Here is a 16,584-nt window from a genome sequence, read left to right on the forward strand (position 1 = left end):
GAAGGAACCTACCGCGTGGCCAGAAAAGAAGGTGAAAACTGGTTTTATAACTACCTTCACCGTTTGTTTTGCATGCCGATAGATATGCCTGCTATCGTGCTCTCTAGACTCCACTCGCAAGTTGAAGACCACTCGCAGAGGTTGGATAAGAAGTGTTTAAACGCCTTATTTCTGCATGGCTCCTTTCACGCGGGTGTAGAGGTATTCATTTCCAAGTGAATGGAATTGCAAACATAGCGCCAGGCTCTGCAAACATGGAATAGGTTGTAAACATCCACCAAACCATCGATGGGAGGAAGATGTATATCAGATATCATAGTTACAAATGCTCTGGTCGACCTGCATGCTATCGTGTCCCTTAACTCTACTCGCACTTGCAAATTTTAAAGATGAAGTATTGCTTTTCGTGGTGTATTCTGCAAGTTATAGATGAAAGAATGGAGAGTGTATGCTGTGCGTGACTATTTACATGTTATCTGCAGCCAAAACAACTGCGATAATAGTTCATGCAGAATGCCCGCACTATAGAGTTTCCAGCATGTTTTGAATAGTGAATATAGTTGCGATGGTGCCCACCGGAACGTAGGAAGATCTCAGTGTGAATGCCTAGGGTCTTTAGAAGATAGCACTTCATCGCCACGAGAAAGAATAAGGGTTTGTGTGAGCAATCTACAGGTAGCAAAGTGCAGTCGTATATGAAGGATAGTGAGTTTACACTGACCCAAAGACACATCGATAGGCACCATGTGAGAGACAGAAGATAGTTTGGAATAGCCCAATAAAGTTGCAAAGACAATGATAAGAGGCTTAGACAAAAAAAAAACCAAGACACAATGGTTTAGTCCAATACAATGAGAAACAAAGTAAATACAGTGCATACATCACATCTCAAGTAGTGTAGTCCAAGCTATTGGACAATTGATTCACAATACTGAAGACATTGACAACATGAATGGTTGATAGAAATCATCAATGAGCAGAGAATCTATCAGGCATGGTCACAGCTATCACAACAACCCCAATAGATCTAATGCACAGTTCAATAAACAGTGAGAAGATAATGGTCTGAGTCTTTGTCATAATCAGCCCCAAAACACCAAAGGAAAATTCATTTTTCCATTCAAAGAAGTGACAGAGAGGTCAATCACAAACCTTAGTTTCGAGAAGGTAACATTGTGTCATTGATTGTCAAGATAATCATGAGCAGATTAATATCAGATGCCAGCTAAGAATCATTATGATGATCACTTAAAGGCCAATAAAGTAATATCAAATTCTATGTGCAGCCATTCAAGGAGGAACAAATGGATCATCCATGATAAAAACAGTGGGTAGATCTTACTTATGGGTGAGACATAGTCACTTAATCAAGTCAGTTGCAAATCTTCAAAGTCTCAAAGTTTCAGTAACATTGACATAGAGGACTTCAATACAAAGGGTCTGCAAAAATACCATCATGAAGTACAAGGCTCAAGAGTATGAGTACGCTCCGATGATCACCACCATGATTCCAGAGGTTCATGATACCAAGATTGGGCACATAAATTTGCAGGAGATCAAAAGGTTCTTCATGGAAGGTGACAGATCAAAATTGTCTTGTAGAGTGGCGGGAAGTGGCTTGATTGAAGTAGCATGTTTTCCCATATCAATTCAATGTGCAGATTTGGTACTAGAATGCTCAAAAAGATATAATCCCGATGCAAGAGAGATAAGAGCTGCAGACGGATCCTTAATGGCCAAACTAGACGGAATTTCAATAGCTATTATTCTTCGTTTGCCATATAAGGAAAAGTTCACTCACATTGATAAGCAAAAAGCTTATAAATACTTCAGCGACGATAGAAGCAAATGCCTCAACAATCTGGCTAAAGAATGGATGGTTGCGCCACGGGGAGGACAGTCTCAGCTTCCAAAAACACTCCATCATTCTCTTTTCATCGAAGAGATTTGTTACCTGATTTTGTTACTCCATAGAGTGACAGGAAGTCCTGACTCCACTGAGTTTGAAATGTGGATGTATCTCTTCATAACAGTCATCTCTGCCGGTAAACAATTCATTGACTGAGGCCATCTCATCAGCAACTGCATACATGACCAGTTAGTGCACTTCAAAACAAGTCAACGTTTCCATATGATCTCTTACTTGATATATGCTATTGCTAATTTGAGGTCATGGCCAGGGTTGAGTACTAATGGTGTCCTGAATCAAGAAACTCAAGTTTACCATTATTACAAGCAATTGCAACTTGAGGAAAGCTTTGTGTATTTCAGGCGGGTGAATGATGCTTTCACAATGTGGGCAGTAAGGTTATTACAAGGAGACATTGCCACCAGGATATCAAAGGAAGCCGCTAAATTGATAAAGAAATATGGAAGTTTCTTCATCCAGTTTCCGAGATTTACCTATCTTCGAGTAGGAGGATTTGAAGGTTATCCACACAAGCTACCAGATATGTTGATGATAAGCTCATTTTAGTTGAGCTTTGTCGGCAATTGGTTTCAGTTCAAAAGAAATGCAGAGATAGAAAGAATAAAGGGGTAGCCTTTCCCATTTGTCTCGGGCACTATAGATGTGAGTCAAGTTCAAGAGCAGATGAGACAGAAAAAGCTTTATCCAAGGTCAACTTGTATCCATATCAGATGAGGTTTCCTTTTGATAGTAAGGATTATGTCAAGGGCAGCTTAAAGTTAGGCCCTGGCTATTTTCATTTTCCTAATCTCGAAGACTTTTGGAAGGATTGCGAAGACGAGTTCAAGGTTAGAAGAAGAGATTGGACCAGGTTAACTTTGAAGCAAATGAAAGATTTCAAGATGGATTGGACCATAGAAGGCATTGAAGATGATGGATCTAATTTGATTGATCCTATCTATTTTGAGTAAGTCCAGTCTTAGCCACTTCCCAGTTTGAATTGGGCAGATCCAGAAATGAGAGATATCAGAGAAAGAACAAGTTTTGTAATCAAGAATTCCGAAGCCTGGATTAAGAAGAAGATTACTCAAATGACTGCTACCAGACCAACAAAGGAAACTCCAAGAAGGAAAGGAAGTCAACTTGAGAGCTCCACATCACTGCATTCTTCCCATACTCCAGCTAGGGATACTCCTTCTTACCAGAATACTCAAGGAAGTGATGGAGATGAAGACCCTCCAAGGAGGAACAATCTTCAAAACACATGTGGTGATGAACCCCGACAAAAGAGGAAGAAATCCAGAGCAAAAGACATAGAAGAAAATTCTATTGCAAGTCAAGTAAAGGATCAAGTTCCAATGGAAATTCTGGATGACACAAGATTTGATGATGGAATGCATTCCATATCTCCCTCAGTTCCTATTGAATCCCTACAACAAGAAGCACAACAAAATACTTTAGTCATGGATTCATCATTTCCAAGCAATCCAAGCGATCAATTTGAAGAAATCAGAGAGGTGACTACAACATTGGTAGCAAGACAGGAAAACATCCAAGAGTCCACAGAAAATTCTTCATTCCTATGGTTAGAACAAAGTCTATTGAAGAAGAGGAGGGTAGAAAAGCAAGTGGTACCTGAATTTAGTAGCATATCTGATCTTTTTGAAAGAGTTGAAAAACCGAAGAAACTCAAAGTATCCTCAAGAATAAAGATTGATCCAAATTCAAGGAATATGTGCTTAGAGATTGCTCAACCCATATCTGAGAAGGATACAAATGAGGCCACCTCTGCGGACTTTGTTATGACAAAGATTGATATGGGACCTTCTTCTCATGAGTCTGATATTCATAACTTTAATGTGATGGCAACCAGAATGGTGGAGAGAAGTGAAAAGGATAAGCAATCCAAGGATCAATTGAAACAACAAGTGCACACTTTGTCTTCTTACTTGAGATCCGTAGTTGATACCTCCACTATGCCACTAAGTGTAGATCGCCAGCCAATTATGTTTACACCAGAAGGAGTAATTGAAAAGAATGTTATGGATAATCTTCAAAAGTACCAAGCCTATGGAAAGGTAATTGAAGGATGGGTAGAAAAGGTCAAAACTCTCGCATGTGAATTCCTAGTCCAAGCAAAATCTATCCATGATGAGGCCTTAGAAAAATACTATTGAGAAAGACTCGAGGAATGTCAAGAAAGAGGAGGTAGCCTGGAAAGAAATTGTGAATGATTTTAAACAAATGATAGAAATTGGAATGGACACCCTTGCAACCGAGAAAATCTTGCCTAGTAATGAAAAAGATTATCCAGAGATATGGATAGAAAGCATTAACTGGAAACTAGTGATCATAGATCAAGTTTCATCAGAGTTAGAAAAGCTTATGCTTTCATGTGATCAAGTGTGTACCAAACTCCAAGGACAACTCACTACTCTTCTCCCAGATGTGACATTGATGGAATATTTGCAGGTGTTACAGAATAGCTTCCAGAACATGGTAGATCAACAACTTTTTAACAAGACAAACTTCAGTGAAAATACCATCGAAAGGTTGATTGATATTTACTATTCCTTGAGAACTTCTATGCCTCAGACACTCAGCAGAGTGACAGAACTAAGTGGGATTCATAGAAACTTGAAGACATGGAAAATGAGGATAGCTAACATCCTAATTCCCAAAGGAAAATCTGTCACTTCGGCCATTCAACTTTTCAGAATCTTCAGAGACAAAGGACCTGGACAACCTAATGTGCCTACAGAAGCAACAGCCTCATCAGCAATGCAAGGAGTTAGCTTAGAATAAGTGCAAAGTTGCATTTTGTATAGTCTTCATTTTTGTTGTGTTACTCGCATCATGTTTTTGTCTTTCTTTGTAAATAACTCTCATGATCGAGTTTCCTTTCTCTCATCTCTATTTCTGTATTGTAATAAAGGATAATCTTGGCTCTTTTCATATGAGGTAGTTATCCTAAGTTCTCATTTTGGGTAGTTATTCTAAGTAGTTATTTCTCCCAAAGTTGAGGAAGTTATTTCAAGTAGTTGAGGAAGTTATAAAGTAGTTATAAAGGTGGTTAGGGTAGTTACCTCGGGTGGTTACCACTTCACCTATATATACCTCATTATCATTCAATGTAAGGGGATTCCACTTTTTCACAAGCTTTGTATGAGAGACTTGAATAGTATTATTCGAGAAATTAAGCAATAGAGATCAATTTGGATGTGTGTTCAACTTATTCTCATGGGTTATTATCAATGTTCTTATGTTTAATTGATGATTACCTAATGCTTTCCCTTTAACATTGAATGTGAAGAAGATTATTTCAAGTTGTGGTATCTCAAACTTGATTATATGGAATTTATTTTAAACTAGATTCATACCTTGTATGGCGTTCAATCTTTCTTTATTGTTCGTTCTTTAAATTTTTGAAAAATCCAAATACCCCCATTATACGAGGGAGCTGCCCCTCTCAAACGCAGAGAAGAATTACCATTCTTTTGTTTTTTGTGATTCTTCAATTGTCGTGAACGCTTTGTTGCTAATTACAGGGCAAAACAGAGTTTTTCAAGAAAGTTTCTTAAAGCAACAAATCTGTTTACCAACACTCTATTAACTAGCCAATTTACAATTCAATGAGCATTCACTTTTTGTTGGGGGTGGGGGGGGTCACTCCATCTTTTTGAGTGTATTATACACTTGTTGCTTTCTTTAATCTTTTCATAATGTTAAAATTTACTCCAATATATAATTACATATTTCAAATTTATATTTAATTTGTTTTTCCTCCATAATTGAAATCCACTATAATTTTTAATTAATAGATATGAAACACATATTAAAAACAAAAAACAAAACTAATTTTTCGTTAAAAAAACAAAAAACAAAAATTTCAAAGGGACTTAAAATTTCTTAAAAATATTTAAAAAATAAAAATAAACCTCTTACTTAAAAAAGGGTCCTAATTTTACCAACAATGGGGACTAAAAATATTTAGCTAGTTAGCCGATAGGCTTTTGTTACAAGTGAACTATCATAATACTTTTCCATGAAAAGTTGTCTCACGCCCCAAAAATTGTCTCACATTTGAAAAGGCCAAAAAGTGCCTTGAAAATTTTGCCGGAAGATATTTACTTCGTCGTTCACATTTTTCTTGTAAAAAAAAACTTTCTAATTCGGGAAAAATTAAATTAGTTTTTATTTAATTTTTTTTTTTGTCTTCTCCAAATGAGTAAGGAGTTTGTGAATATTTGAATATTAATGTAAATATTTAATATTATAATATAGAAATAATAAATTTGAATTGTTACCCTTGGTTAAAATTAGTGCAAGTAAATTATTATTATTTTTTTTAATTTTATTTTCTTATCTTTTCTAAATGGGTGAAGAGTTTGTAAATATTTGAATATTGAGAAGCTATTTGAATATTAATGTACATATTTTATAGAATTAATATTATATTATTAGTAAAAAAATAAATGTATTAATATATCAAAAATTATATATATATATATATATATATATATAATATCAATTATTATTTAATATTATTATCATAATATGATAATATCATTAAAATTTAATAAAACGATAATATAATAATATTATAATATGCTAAGATAATAATATTTAAATATAATATTCAATTGTTATATTTAATTATTATAAATTTATTCTATTACTTAATTTAAATATTAAGTTAATTTAAGATAATAATGTTTTATTACTATAAACACATGACTTTAAAATATCTAATAATAAATTTAAATATTAATATTATATTTAGAAGTTCTTTAGTGTCTTAAAATAATCTTTATCTTTAATCTCCTCTCGGCTATCCCTCGAACGTCTTTTAGGTACACGTGCTAGTCCACTCCATGTAATCACAACCTAAGTTAATAGGTGTAATGAAAAATATAGGCCCTAGATCACAGGGTCGAACTCGCCCGGTCATACGAGAGCATAAACACAAAAAGAAAACAGCCGAAGTTAAAAGGGTTATATCAGTTTCTCCGTTAAGGGTTTAGTAAGGGTTTTTGTCGTCAAAGCAGTCATGACTGAACAAGCGATGGCGATATCGAATTCACGCAAGCGCAATGCAGAGCATAAACACAAAAAGAAAACAAAGAAAACGAAGAAAACGAAGAAAACAACTGCAGAACTAAGCAAAACATTAAACCCTAAACAAGACCCGGAAGAATTGTCTGAACAAGAAAATATCAACGAAATCTCTGGGACGAATAATAATTTGTTTGGAGAAGAGGATGAAAGAGGAGAGGAGAAAGACCTGGGTTTTAGAAGCTCAAATGGAGTCTCTATAGCTATTTCAGAAGAAAATGAAGAGGAAGAGGAAGATTATGCAGGAAGCAGTGAAGAGGACGAAGATGAGGACGGGAGCGATAGATACGGGGAGAAGAAGGGAATTCGCTTTGCTGAGGGTTCGAATGCTTTTCGTGCGGCGTTTGCCAAAATTATGGAGAAGAAAGTCGCAGACGATACACTGGTAACTCGAATTTTGTTAAATTTGTCCCATCTTCTTTTTAATAAAAAGATTAGTGAATATTTTATTCTTCTCTTATTAAATTATTTACAGGAACTATCATGGTTGCGTATTGACAGTCTCTACAGTTTACATTTTTGGAAATAAACATCTGGAAATAACTAATTAGATTTGAGAATTGAGATTTATGGATACACTACGTATAAAATTGAAGCCTTCTGCACAAACACTTCACTCTTCTATGCAGTTTACAAACGTTTTGGGACACTTTGTGACCAGTCCTCATTATAATGCTTCATGAAATGTGGTCCCAATTTTTTCCTTAGTTTTTCCAGGAACTCTTTATACGATATCAAAGTTCTCAGAGAATTTTAGGTTTATTTATTAATTTTTTGAATCTCTTAACATTTATATTTCGCCTGAGCTGATTTTTTTTTTTTTTTTTAAGAAGCTCTTGGAACATGTGAACAAACATAGATTAGGGAAAATTTTAGGGAACCAAACATTTTTACAAATTCTGAAATAATAGCTACTGGAATTCTGAATTATTCTAATGTTTGCCTGATAATCTGATTAAAAAATCCAGAGTGCATGCAAATAGGAGGTCCTACTAGTAATGGCTAAAGTTTAAACTATGCTCTGCCCCGTGCTTTTTGGATATTTGAAAGATGAAGATAAATAGTATAAGTTGAAGTATTAGCTTTAGAAATGTTAACTCCTTGTTCTTGCGTGCTTCAGGAACTACCACATATTAATAGAACTGTCACATACTAGTAAAGAAGCAAGCACAAGAGTCGTATTTGAACTTAATATTGTGTCCATCTTTTATCAAACTAAAACACATGGGTTTAATCCCCAGTGGTTATATATAACTGATGTTCTGATTTAACGTAAGGTTTTGATTTATAACTGTATAATTTTCAGTGAATTTAGTACCATAAGAGTAGTGGATCAAAGTTCTGTAAGACAATTATGACTGTCAAAAGATAATTATTTGTTGAATAAAAATAATATAAGGTAACTTTATCATTTTAAGGGTTATGTATCCTATGTTACACAGAATGTTGATGAGAATCACAATTATTCTGCTAGCAGAAAACAAATCATGACATTCAAAACATAATTGTTTGTAGAATGAAAATTATTTAATGTAACTCAATCATTTTAAGGGTCATGTATCCTATGTTACACAGAATGTTGATGGACATTGCAATTACTCTGCTAGAAGAAAACAAGTCATCATCTTACTTGGAGGATATTTGCCATGATAATAGCCATGGCAATCATATGTATGTTGTGCCTGATACTAGAAATGTTCAAAGTTGTGCCTTGAAAAGACCTGGTTCTGGTATATATGGAATGCCATCTCAGTTTATTCCTTTAGCTATTATCTCTATGAGCAATGTGAAAAGATGTAGCAAGACGGAGGGAGAGGGGTTATTACCTCACCTAATGTTGGCCATGGGTCCAGTAAACAATTATCCCAAACATCCTAACCTTGAGCATACCAAGGTTTCACCACAATTGGTTATTAAGGGACCTGATGCAGTGAATTTGAAATGTGCATGCATATGACTCTCTTTGGGTTGATAGACATATCTTGGCCAACGATGGGTACGCCACAGGTCAAGTAAACAATAATCTGGTGATAGCAGATGTTTAAGGACTGGCACCTGTACCTGGCCTGAATAAATCTCTGCCCACGTCTGGGCCCTGATGGACCTTGGGCATTCCAGGTATGTCTGAGATGTACCTGGGGGTACCCAGGGCATGCTGTGGTCGTACCTGGGTGTACTCACAGGGTATACCTGGGTGTACTCACAGGGTATACACTCCCAAAATGACATTTTCACTTAAATATTATTTAAATACAAAAATCGAATGTTAATAAGTGAAAAGCCCTCAAAATTGAAATTAAAACCTGAATAATTCAAACCTGGTTTAGGGTTTTGTTTGGAAAATAAAGCTTAACTAATTCAACCATACTAATCAATTATCTTTATATCACTATCAGCTGTGTTTTAAAACTCTGTATTTCTTTTTGCAAATTATGGGTATTTTAATGATTTTTATCTTTATCACCATCAGCTGTGTTTTCAACTCTTTATTTCTTTTGCAAATCATGGGTCCAAGCATAGTGGACCTGGAGAAAAAACTGCCCTACTGGCAAACCTCTAATCTCAATTGGTATCAATGATCCTAAGGAGTCCCAAAACCTTGTGTCACATGGAGATAATACACTCTAACCCTGAGCATCCTGGGGTATGCTAACAACTGGCTATCAAGGGGCCCGACCTTCAAGGCTTATAGCAAATGACAGCACAAAACTATGGTTTATGCTCAAGCACTTCATGCTTCTTTGATGGGTATTTAATTTTTTTTAAAACTCGTTAAACCCATTTTTCTGAATTGTGAGCCACATAACTGTGCTTTCATCCATGACCATTTATTCCTGATTATCTTGTTAAAGGATTTCAGCCTCTACAATTTGCAGAAAAGGACTGGCAGGCTTGACAGACAGATCTCTACCAACCTATTTTATTTGCCTATCTTCCAAGCTGACAGATATAGCTGAGATTTTATCATTTTTATATGTTAGCAATTTACCACATTTTGTTTCCCTTTAAATGAAAAATAAGATAGTAGTTGCACAACTACTCTATAGCTTTCTTACAACTTTTGTAATAATCCACTTTTTAAGCAATCGTGAGGCATATAACAGCATTTATTGGCATAATTTAAGCCACTTAGGTCATTATTGTGTCAAGACTCAAAATATCATTTAAATTAATCTTTAGCACATTCTTTGATGACTTGTGGATTGTTGAATGCATATTAATTGTCTATTGAAAGAGAACTTGCTCATTTCAAATCCATGTAGGGGTTTATTATGAGGCTTCTTTACAAGTTTTCATTCGATGTTTTGCAGGGGCCTGTTTTGTCTGCACATAAGGAACTTATTGCAAAGAAGCTTGATGAAGAAGCTAATGAATTGAAGGCCAAGAGTGATGCCAAGAAAGAGAAGCGCCTGGTAAGTTTTCTAGTTTTCATGTTTGCAAATTTTGGAGAAACAATTTCCATATGATAGAGCAGTTGTTGTATTTTGCTAAGGTAAATTTAATGAACCTAGCACTGGTGTTTAAACCACTTTCCTTTTATGTTTGGAAGATGACGTTAATGACAATCCATGTGTTCACATTCTATGATTCTTTTTGAAGAGCTATTTTGAAGATTTTATACAGGCCATTTCCAGCTACAGTAGCAAAAGAGTGCTGGCTCATCTCTGAAAATTGCTGAATTTTGTGCCTTTTTTTATTTTATTCTAAATGAATCTCTCATTTCATAACAAATATTTAGTATGTAGAAGAGGAATTTTGTACTGCCAGAGGGTGAGCTGTGAATGGCAAGCTCCTGGCTAATGATTCGTAATCCACATCACTTATTTAAATTTATTTTGCAAACAAATATCAGTGTGAGTAACCTTACCAGGCAGATTGAAAACAAACACCATTTCCAATAGAATTAACCAAGGGGAAGTTTGAAGCATCAGCCAATATAACATCCGCTTGTTACAACCAAGGATCAATTTAGACCATAAGTTGTAATGTTTTTGTTGCTATACTTGGGTATGCATCCAATATAACAGGACTCAAGACCAAAGCTTTATAAAGTAGGCTGTGTTTCCTGATATTAAATTTTTTTGTATGGTCTAAGCTCTAGAAGAAATGACGTGAAAAGTACTTTTGCATAACCTGAGCTTCAGAAGAAACTAGCAGCACAAGCACTTCATACCACTGCAGAGGAACAAATGATTTGCTTTTGCCTTTTATTTATATAAATAAAGAGAATAAGTGAGTTAGTCAGGAGTTGATTTTGCACCTATCTGAAAATGGAAATGTATTAACGATTTTGAAGATATAGATCAATGTTTCATTGTGCTCCCTTTTTGTGTGAGTGGAGTGCTGCAGCAGCTTAATTCAGGTCAAATGAACAACTGGTGAATGGATGCACAGAGCACACAATGGAAGCCAAAAGGAGGAAAATGGAGATCAAACAAGAAAAAACAATGTAAGTGTAGAAATGAAAGAATTACAGTGAAGTTATGAAGTACCCAATCCTTGAGAAATATGCACAAAGGCTATCTGCATTACAATCACTTCAATATAAGCTCTAACCAAAACCCTTAGATTAGTTTATTGATCCACCATCTTGAACTCCTCCCAACTGGCTCTGAATTTAATGCTTTCTGAGTTCCAGCCAAAATTGAACCTGGAAACTCAAACCCCTTTAAATGAGTAGACATCTTGATTCTCAATAAATAGGGCCAACATCAAATCTGATTTATGCTGACATGGAGAAATAATGCAAGTCATTGGCAGAAATGTGCACTGAGGAAATCTGATTAGCATGGGTGCCAGCAGAAAATAGACTGAGTCATTCCTTAAGAAATTTGAATTTGGCATTCTTTTGCCCTTCTAGAGTGTACAGGCCATAAAAAAATCTAATTTATGCTGTTTGACGGAATTTGTTTTTGACAAATGACCAACTGCTCTAACATTTTGGCATTAACTGATTTTTCCAAGGCAGAAGAGTTGTGGAGTTGTGTGTGAATGCACAAGAGTTCAGAGCAAGGTTGGCACCAAGTTTGACACAAGGAAAACTTGTGTGCAGGATGCAATGCACTTGAACAAGCATACGGCAACCAACAGGGTCTATGCAAGGGCAACAATTGTGTGCCAACATGGATAGTGGGTGCTAGACACCAAAACTGCATAGATAAAACAAAACAGCACAAGGATGCGGTGGTGGGATGGCAGGGGATGTCTCCACTATGTCCCAAAGACGTCCCCGTTCCGGAAACACAGGGTTTTGGGTAGGGGGGTGTTGTGACCTTTTTCACACATCACCCCATTGCAAATGGGGACCCCTTTTTAGGGTTTTTGTTAGAGCCTCGCAACCTTCCTGGCACCAATTTTGTCAATTTTGAAAGGTTCGAGTTTTGGAGAGTCATAAGTCAGTTTGTGCAAACCATGGTCAGATTAGAGTCTAGACATTGTCAATGTGCTTAGAAGGTCCGAAGGACGAAGATTGCAATTAATTTGGGTCAATTTGGACAAACTTTCTATTTTTGGAAAGTGTTGCTTTTTCGCTTTTTTCCTATTTTTTAGGAAGTTTTGTTTTTGGCACTTTAAGCACGATCCCCGAAATGGCTATTTTTAGAAAGTTTTTCCTATTTGTTAGGGAATCTTGCTTTTTCTATTTTTGGAAAGGGGATCTAGGGTTTGCACTTGTGACTGAGTTATATTGAAAATGATCAAGAATTTCACCCAAATTTCAAATTTTGTCCAAAAAAGCCAACTTCCTAAATTTGTGGAGACCAGAGGAATTCAAGGGTAAAATGATGTATGGTTTCAAAATTTCAAGATGATCCGAGTAAAATTGAATGAGATATGAAGGTTTCAAATCTGGTTTTCATGGAGAACAACCCTCTCCGAGTCCGCCCAGAAAGGATGGTCTTGATGCTCACGTGGTCAAGGAAGTCCACCCAAGGGTTGAGGAAACAACAAGTTACGGAAGCAAGTCACATGAAGTCTGACTTACCTAAGGGGCATGAAGCCTATGAAGTCCGCTCTCATTGGGAGGAGAATCAACCAAGTCCGCCCTACAACTTGCAAATGGAAACAACACTCATGAAGTCCACCTAGATACAAAGGCAAGAACCTCCTCAAGTCCGCCTTCATGAACTTAAAAAACTTGCTAAATTGGGAGTGAAAGAATATTCTCATGGCTGTCAACAAGATATTTTATTCAAGTTCGAACTAAGGATTGATTTTAGAAAGTTTTTAAAATTGAAAGATTGAAGATTAAGTTCGATCCATGAACTTGAAATCAAAATAGAAACTTTCTTATTGAACTAAAATTCGAAATCAAAACTTTCTCAAGGAGATTAAACTCAACTGAAAATATAAATGGCAACTTTCTTATTGCATTCAAGGACTGAAATAAATTTGGAAACAAAACTAGTTCAAGATTGGAATGACCAGCTGTGTTTCCAATTGGAAAAATTTGAATTACTTGAAGGTTTATACAAATGGTCATTCATTCATTCATTTCATTCATGATGAAAGTTCGAATTTGAGGAGAATTTTAAGAGTTTTTCTTGGCAGGTTTCAAGAGTTTTCAACAAGTTTTGAGAGTTTTTGTACAGATTTTAAGAGGATTTCGAAGGTTTTCAAGAGCATTTCAAAGACATTTCAAGAGCAGATTCGAAATTTTCTGAGACAGAGTGAAGATTTCCAGACCAAGCAGCATTCTCTCTATCTATTCCTTATCCAAATTTTCAATCTGATTTTCAAGTCTTGATGAAGCTCTCATGGAAAGCGGATTTGTTTTATTTTTCAGTCATTTTCCAATATCCAAATCTGATTTTGACATTCATTTCACGAATTTTGGGATTAAGTTATTCATTCTCAGAACAAATTCAGTCCCAAAATCTTTAAATCGGATTGAGTTTCTTAGAGTTTCACTAATTTTTCCAAAAATCTAAGTGTTGAAAATCTGTCCAAAAGCTAAAAGTGTTGGGAAATTGGAGTTAAAACACCAAAATCAGAGCACACTCTGCCATCAAAATTTGCACTCAAAGTTAGAATCTTAACTTAATTTTCTTTTGGTTTTGCAGATCATAAATGACAGCTAAAGGCGGGATCATCGCAGAAAACACCAATGAAGTTTCAAGCCAAATTCAAAATTGAAGACAGGTCCACAAGCAAGGTTCATCCGAGCATAGAGATGGCCAAAATTTGGCTAAGTATGGGAAAAACTATTTCATAGAAAAATTCCAAACTCCTCCATTATGGCGAAAGGCATAGAGGAATTCTTCTCCAAATTCAAGCCACTTGAAAGAATCTCAAGGCATCAAGAAAGAAATGTCCTCAGACTTGATGAAAAGAGTTTCAAATTTCTTGGGGAATTTCATCTACAATCCCAAACCTATTGAAGCAATCAAGGCAACTTCTTGAAGGATTTCATCTCCTGAAGAGTTAAAGACAAGCTCCCAATCAGAATCAAATGGTGACAAGAAGAGTATTCCAAACAGATATCCATATTGAGACAATTTCTTGATACTGTTATCAACGAAGCCTGCACCCCTGCTAAAGCTGTGAACTTCAGCTGCCTATTGAAACATGGGAACACTTCAAAGTTATGGGTAACCTAAAACTGAAGTGGATCTCCAGAGTAAGCTGGGTCTTTTCAAAATCTTCACCTAAACTAACAATTTTTTCAGAGAAAAGAGTGAGGAGGAGGACACATGAAACTAAAATCTAACCCTAAGGTGATGCACCAAAATGATATGTTGAAAATACTTAAAAGTAAGAAAGAGTGACACACAATATGACAGTAATAAAACTCTCTTTCACAACCGAAAAAGATAACCTTTGCATCAGTAATTTATAAGGAGTCTAGATAACCACAGTCCTAAGAGGAAAGAAAAACTTTCACAATCCAAAAACTGATAACTATTAACAAACAACTTATAACCTACAAATGATTATTCTCCATAAAAAAAATATTTATTAAGTGATTTATTAATATCACTTAATAAATATTTACATTGAATATCAAATATTAAGTGATAGTAATAAATCACTTAATAAAGATAGACAAGGGGATGAAAATCATTTCATCGACCCCCTTAGGCATTTTTGCGTGCCATGGAGTTTGAGGAGAAAAGAAAATACAATAAGGCAAAATAAAATGCCTTAGTGATTCAACACATATTTAGGGAAAAAGGAAACCCTAAAAGCCTATTTTCATCTTTGTCTTTGGCATTCGATAAATTTTTCTTCTTCTGCTGGAAACGAAAGTGTCCACCATGACATTTGGTAGTGAGATCGTGAATCTGAAAATGCAGCAAAACCAAAATTATAGGCCAAATACAGCCACTTATCAGGCCCCTTTCCAGCCAAACAGACCTCAATACCAGCAAAATCCTCAAGGCCAAAGACCATTCATGAATCAAAGGCCATTTCAACCTTATAATTTGAATGCTGCGAGTACCTCGAAAGAGTTGGTTCCTATGCAGAACAATTTGTTGCATGAACTTGAATGGTGTTTTCCATGCAATCTACCTCATGACCAGGCCACCTGTTCTAATGGTCTTATTAACCAAGCTCTTATGGTACAAAGTGCATCTGCTGTTCAACGAAATTCAGTGGATGATACAACAGAACAAAATACATCCCTACACTTGGATATGCAAGGAGAAGTGTCCCTTCTTAACTTTCAGAGGGAAGAATTTTGTGGAATTAACAACCCACAAGCACCAAATCAATTACATAATGCTGTTGCAATGTACACGAGGTCAAAAAGGAGAGCTGTAGATGATGGACAGCAAACAGATAGTGGTGTTTCTCACCAGAAGCACATTCCAAATGCCCACCAAGGGGTTGCTAGCTCATCTAATGGACAAAAAATCCCATTTTTAGCAGCAAATCAATTTGCTGAAAGTACAAAACAGCTAAAAGATTCAGCGCAGCTGGCGCCTGTAAAAGAAAAAGGTGTTGCTGTTCAAAAAATTTAGAACAAAGTAAGTGTACCTGCCTTTAATATCATTGATCATATGAAAAAGGCTAACATTACTTTGTCCGTGTGGGATTCATTGGCTATCCCTGGTCAAAAGAATCTCCTGCAATCAGCCTTGTCGAATGTGCAACATAAGTGTTCCAAATGCCCGTCATCTCTTCAGAAAGCCCTGCAAATCATGGCGGCTCCTCCAAACCCTCATGGCGGACACTTCGATTTCCAGCAGAAGAAGAAAAATTTATCGAATGCCAAAGACAAAGATGAAAATAGGCTTTTAGGGTTTCCTTTTTTCCCTAAATATGTGTCGAATCACTAAGGCATTTTATTTTGCCTTGTTTTATTTTCTTTTCTCCTCAAACTCCATGCCACGCAAAAATGCCTAAGGGGGTCGATGAAATGATTTTCATCCCCTTGTCTATCTTTATTAAGTGATTTATTAATATCACTTAATATTTGATATTCAATGTAAATAATTATTAAGTGATATTAATAAATCACTTAATAAATATTTTTTTTATGGAGATTAAGCATAGGTTTTATATATTTGAATGAAATAAATATTTATTAAAAGAATTAAAAATTTATTACTTAATAC

The 16,584-nt window shown here is 35.6% G+C and overlaps 1 protein-coding gene across 3 annotated transcripts in view; it reads left to right on the plus strand.

The window, feature by feature from the left end:
• Positions 1-6,791: 6,791 nt before the first annotated feature.
• The window catches only part of LOC131056365 (uncharacterized), a 71,197-nt gene continuing 61,404 nt past the window's right edge, over positions 6,792-16,584 (plus strand). For all 3 annotated transcript variants that reach the window (XM_059209042.1, XM_059209043.1, XM_057990743.2), the window contains exons 1-2: positions 6,792-7,409; positions 10,336-10,437. In XM_059209042.1, the coding sequence (XP_059065025.1) occupies positions 6,960-7,409; positions 10,336-10,437 (552 nt within the window). In that variant the 5' untranslated portion in view covers positions 6,792-6,959. The remainder of the gene's footprint in view (positions 7,410-10,335; positions 10,438-16,584) is intronic.

Source organism: Cryptomeria japonica, chromosome 7 (genome assembly GCF_030272615.1).
Source record: "Cryptomeria japonica chromosome 7, Sugi_1.0, whole genome shotgun sequence".
NCBI classification, from domain to species: domain Eukaryota; kingdom Viridiplantae; phylum Streptophyta; class Pinopsida; order Cupressales; family Cupressaceae; genus Cryptomeria; species Cryptomeria japonica.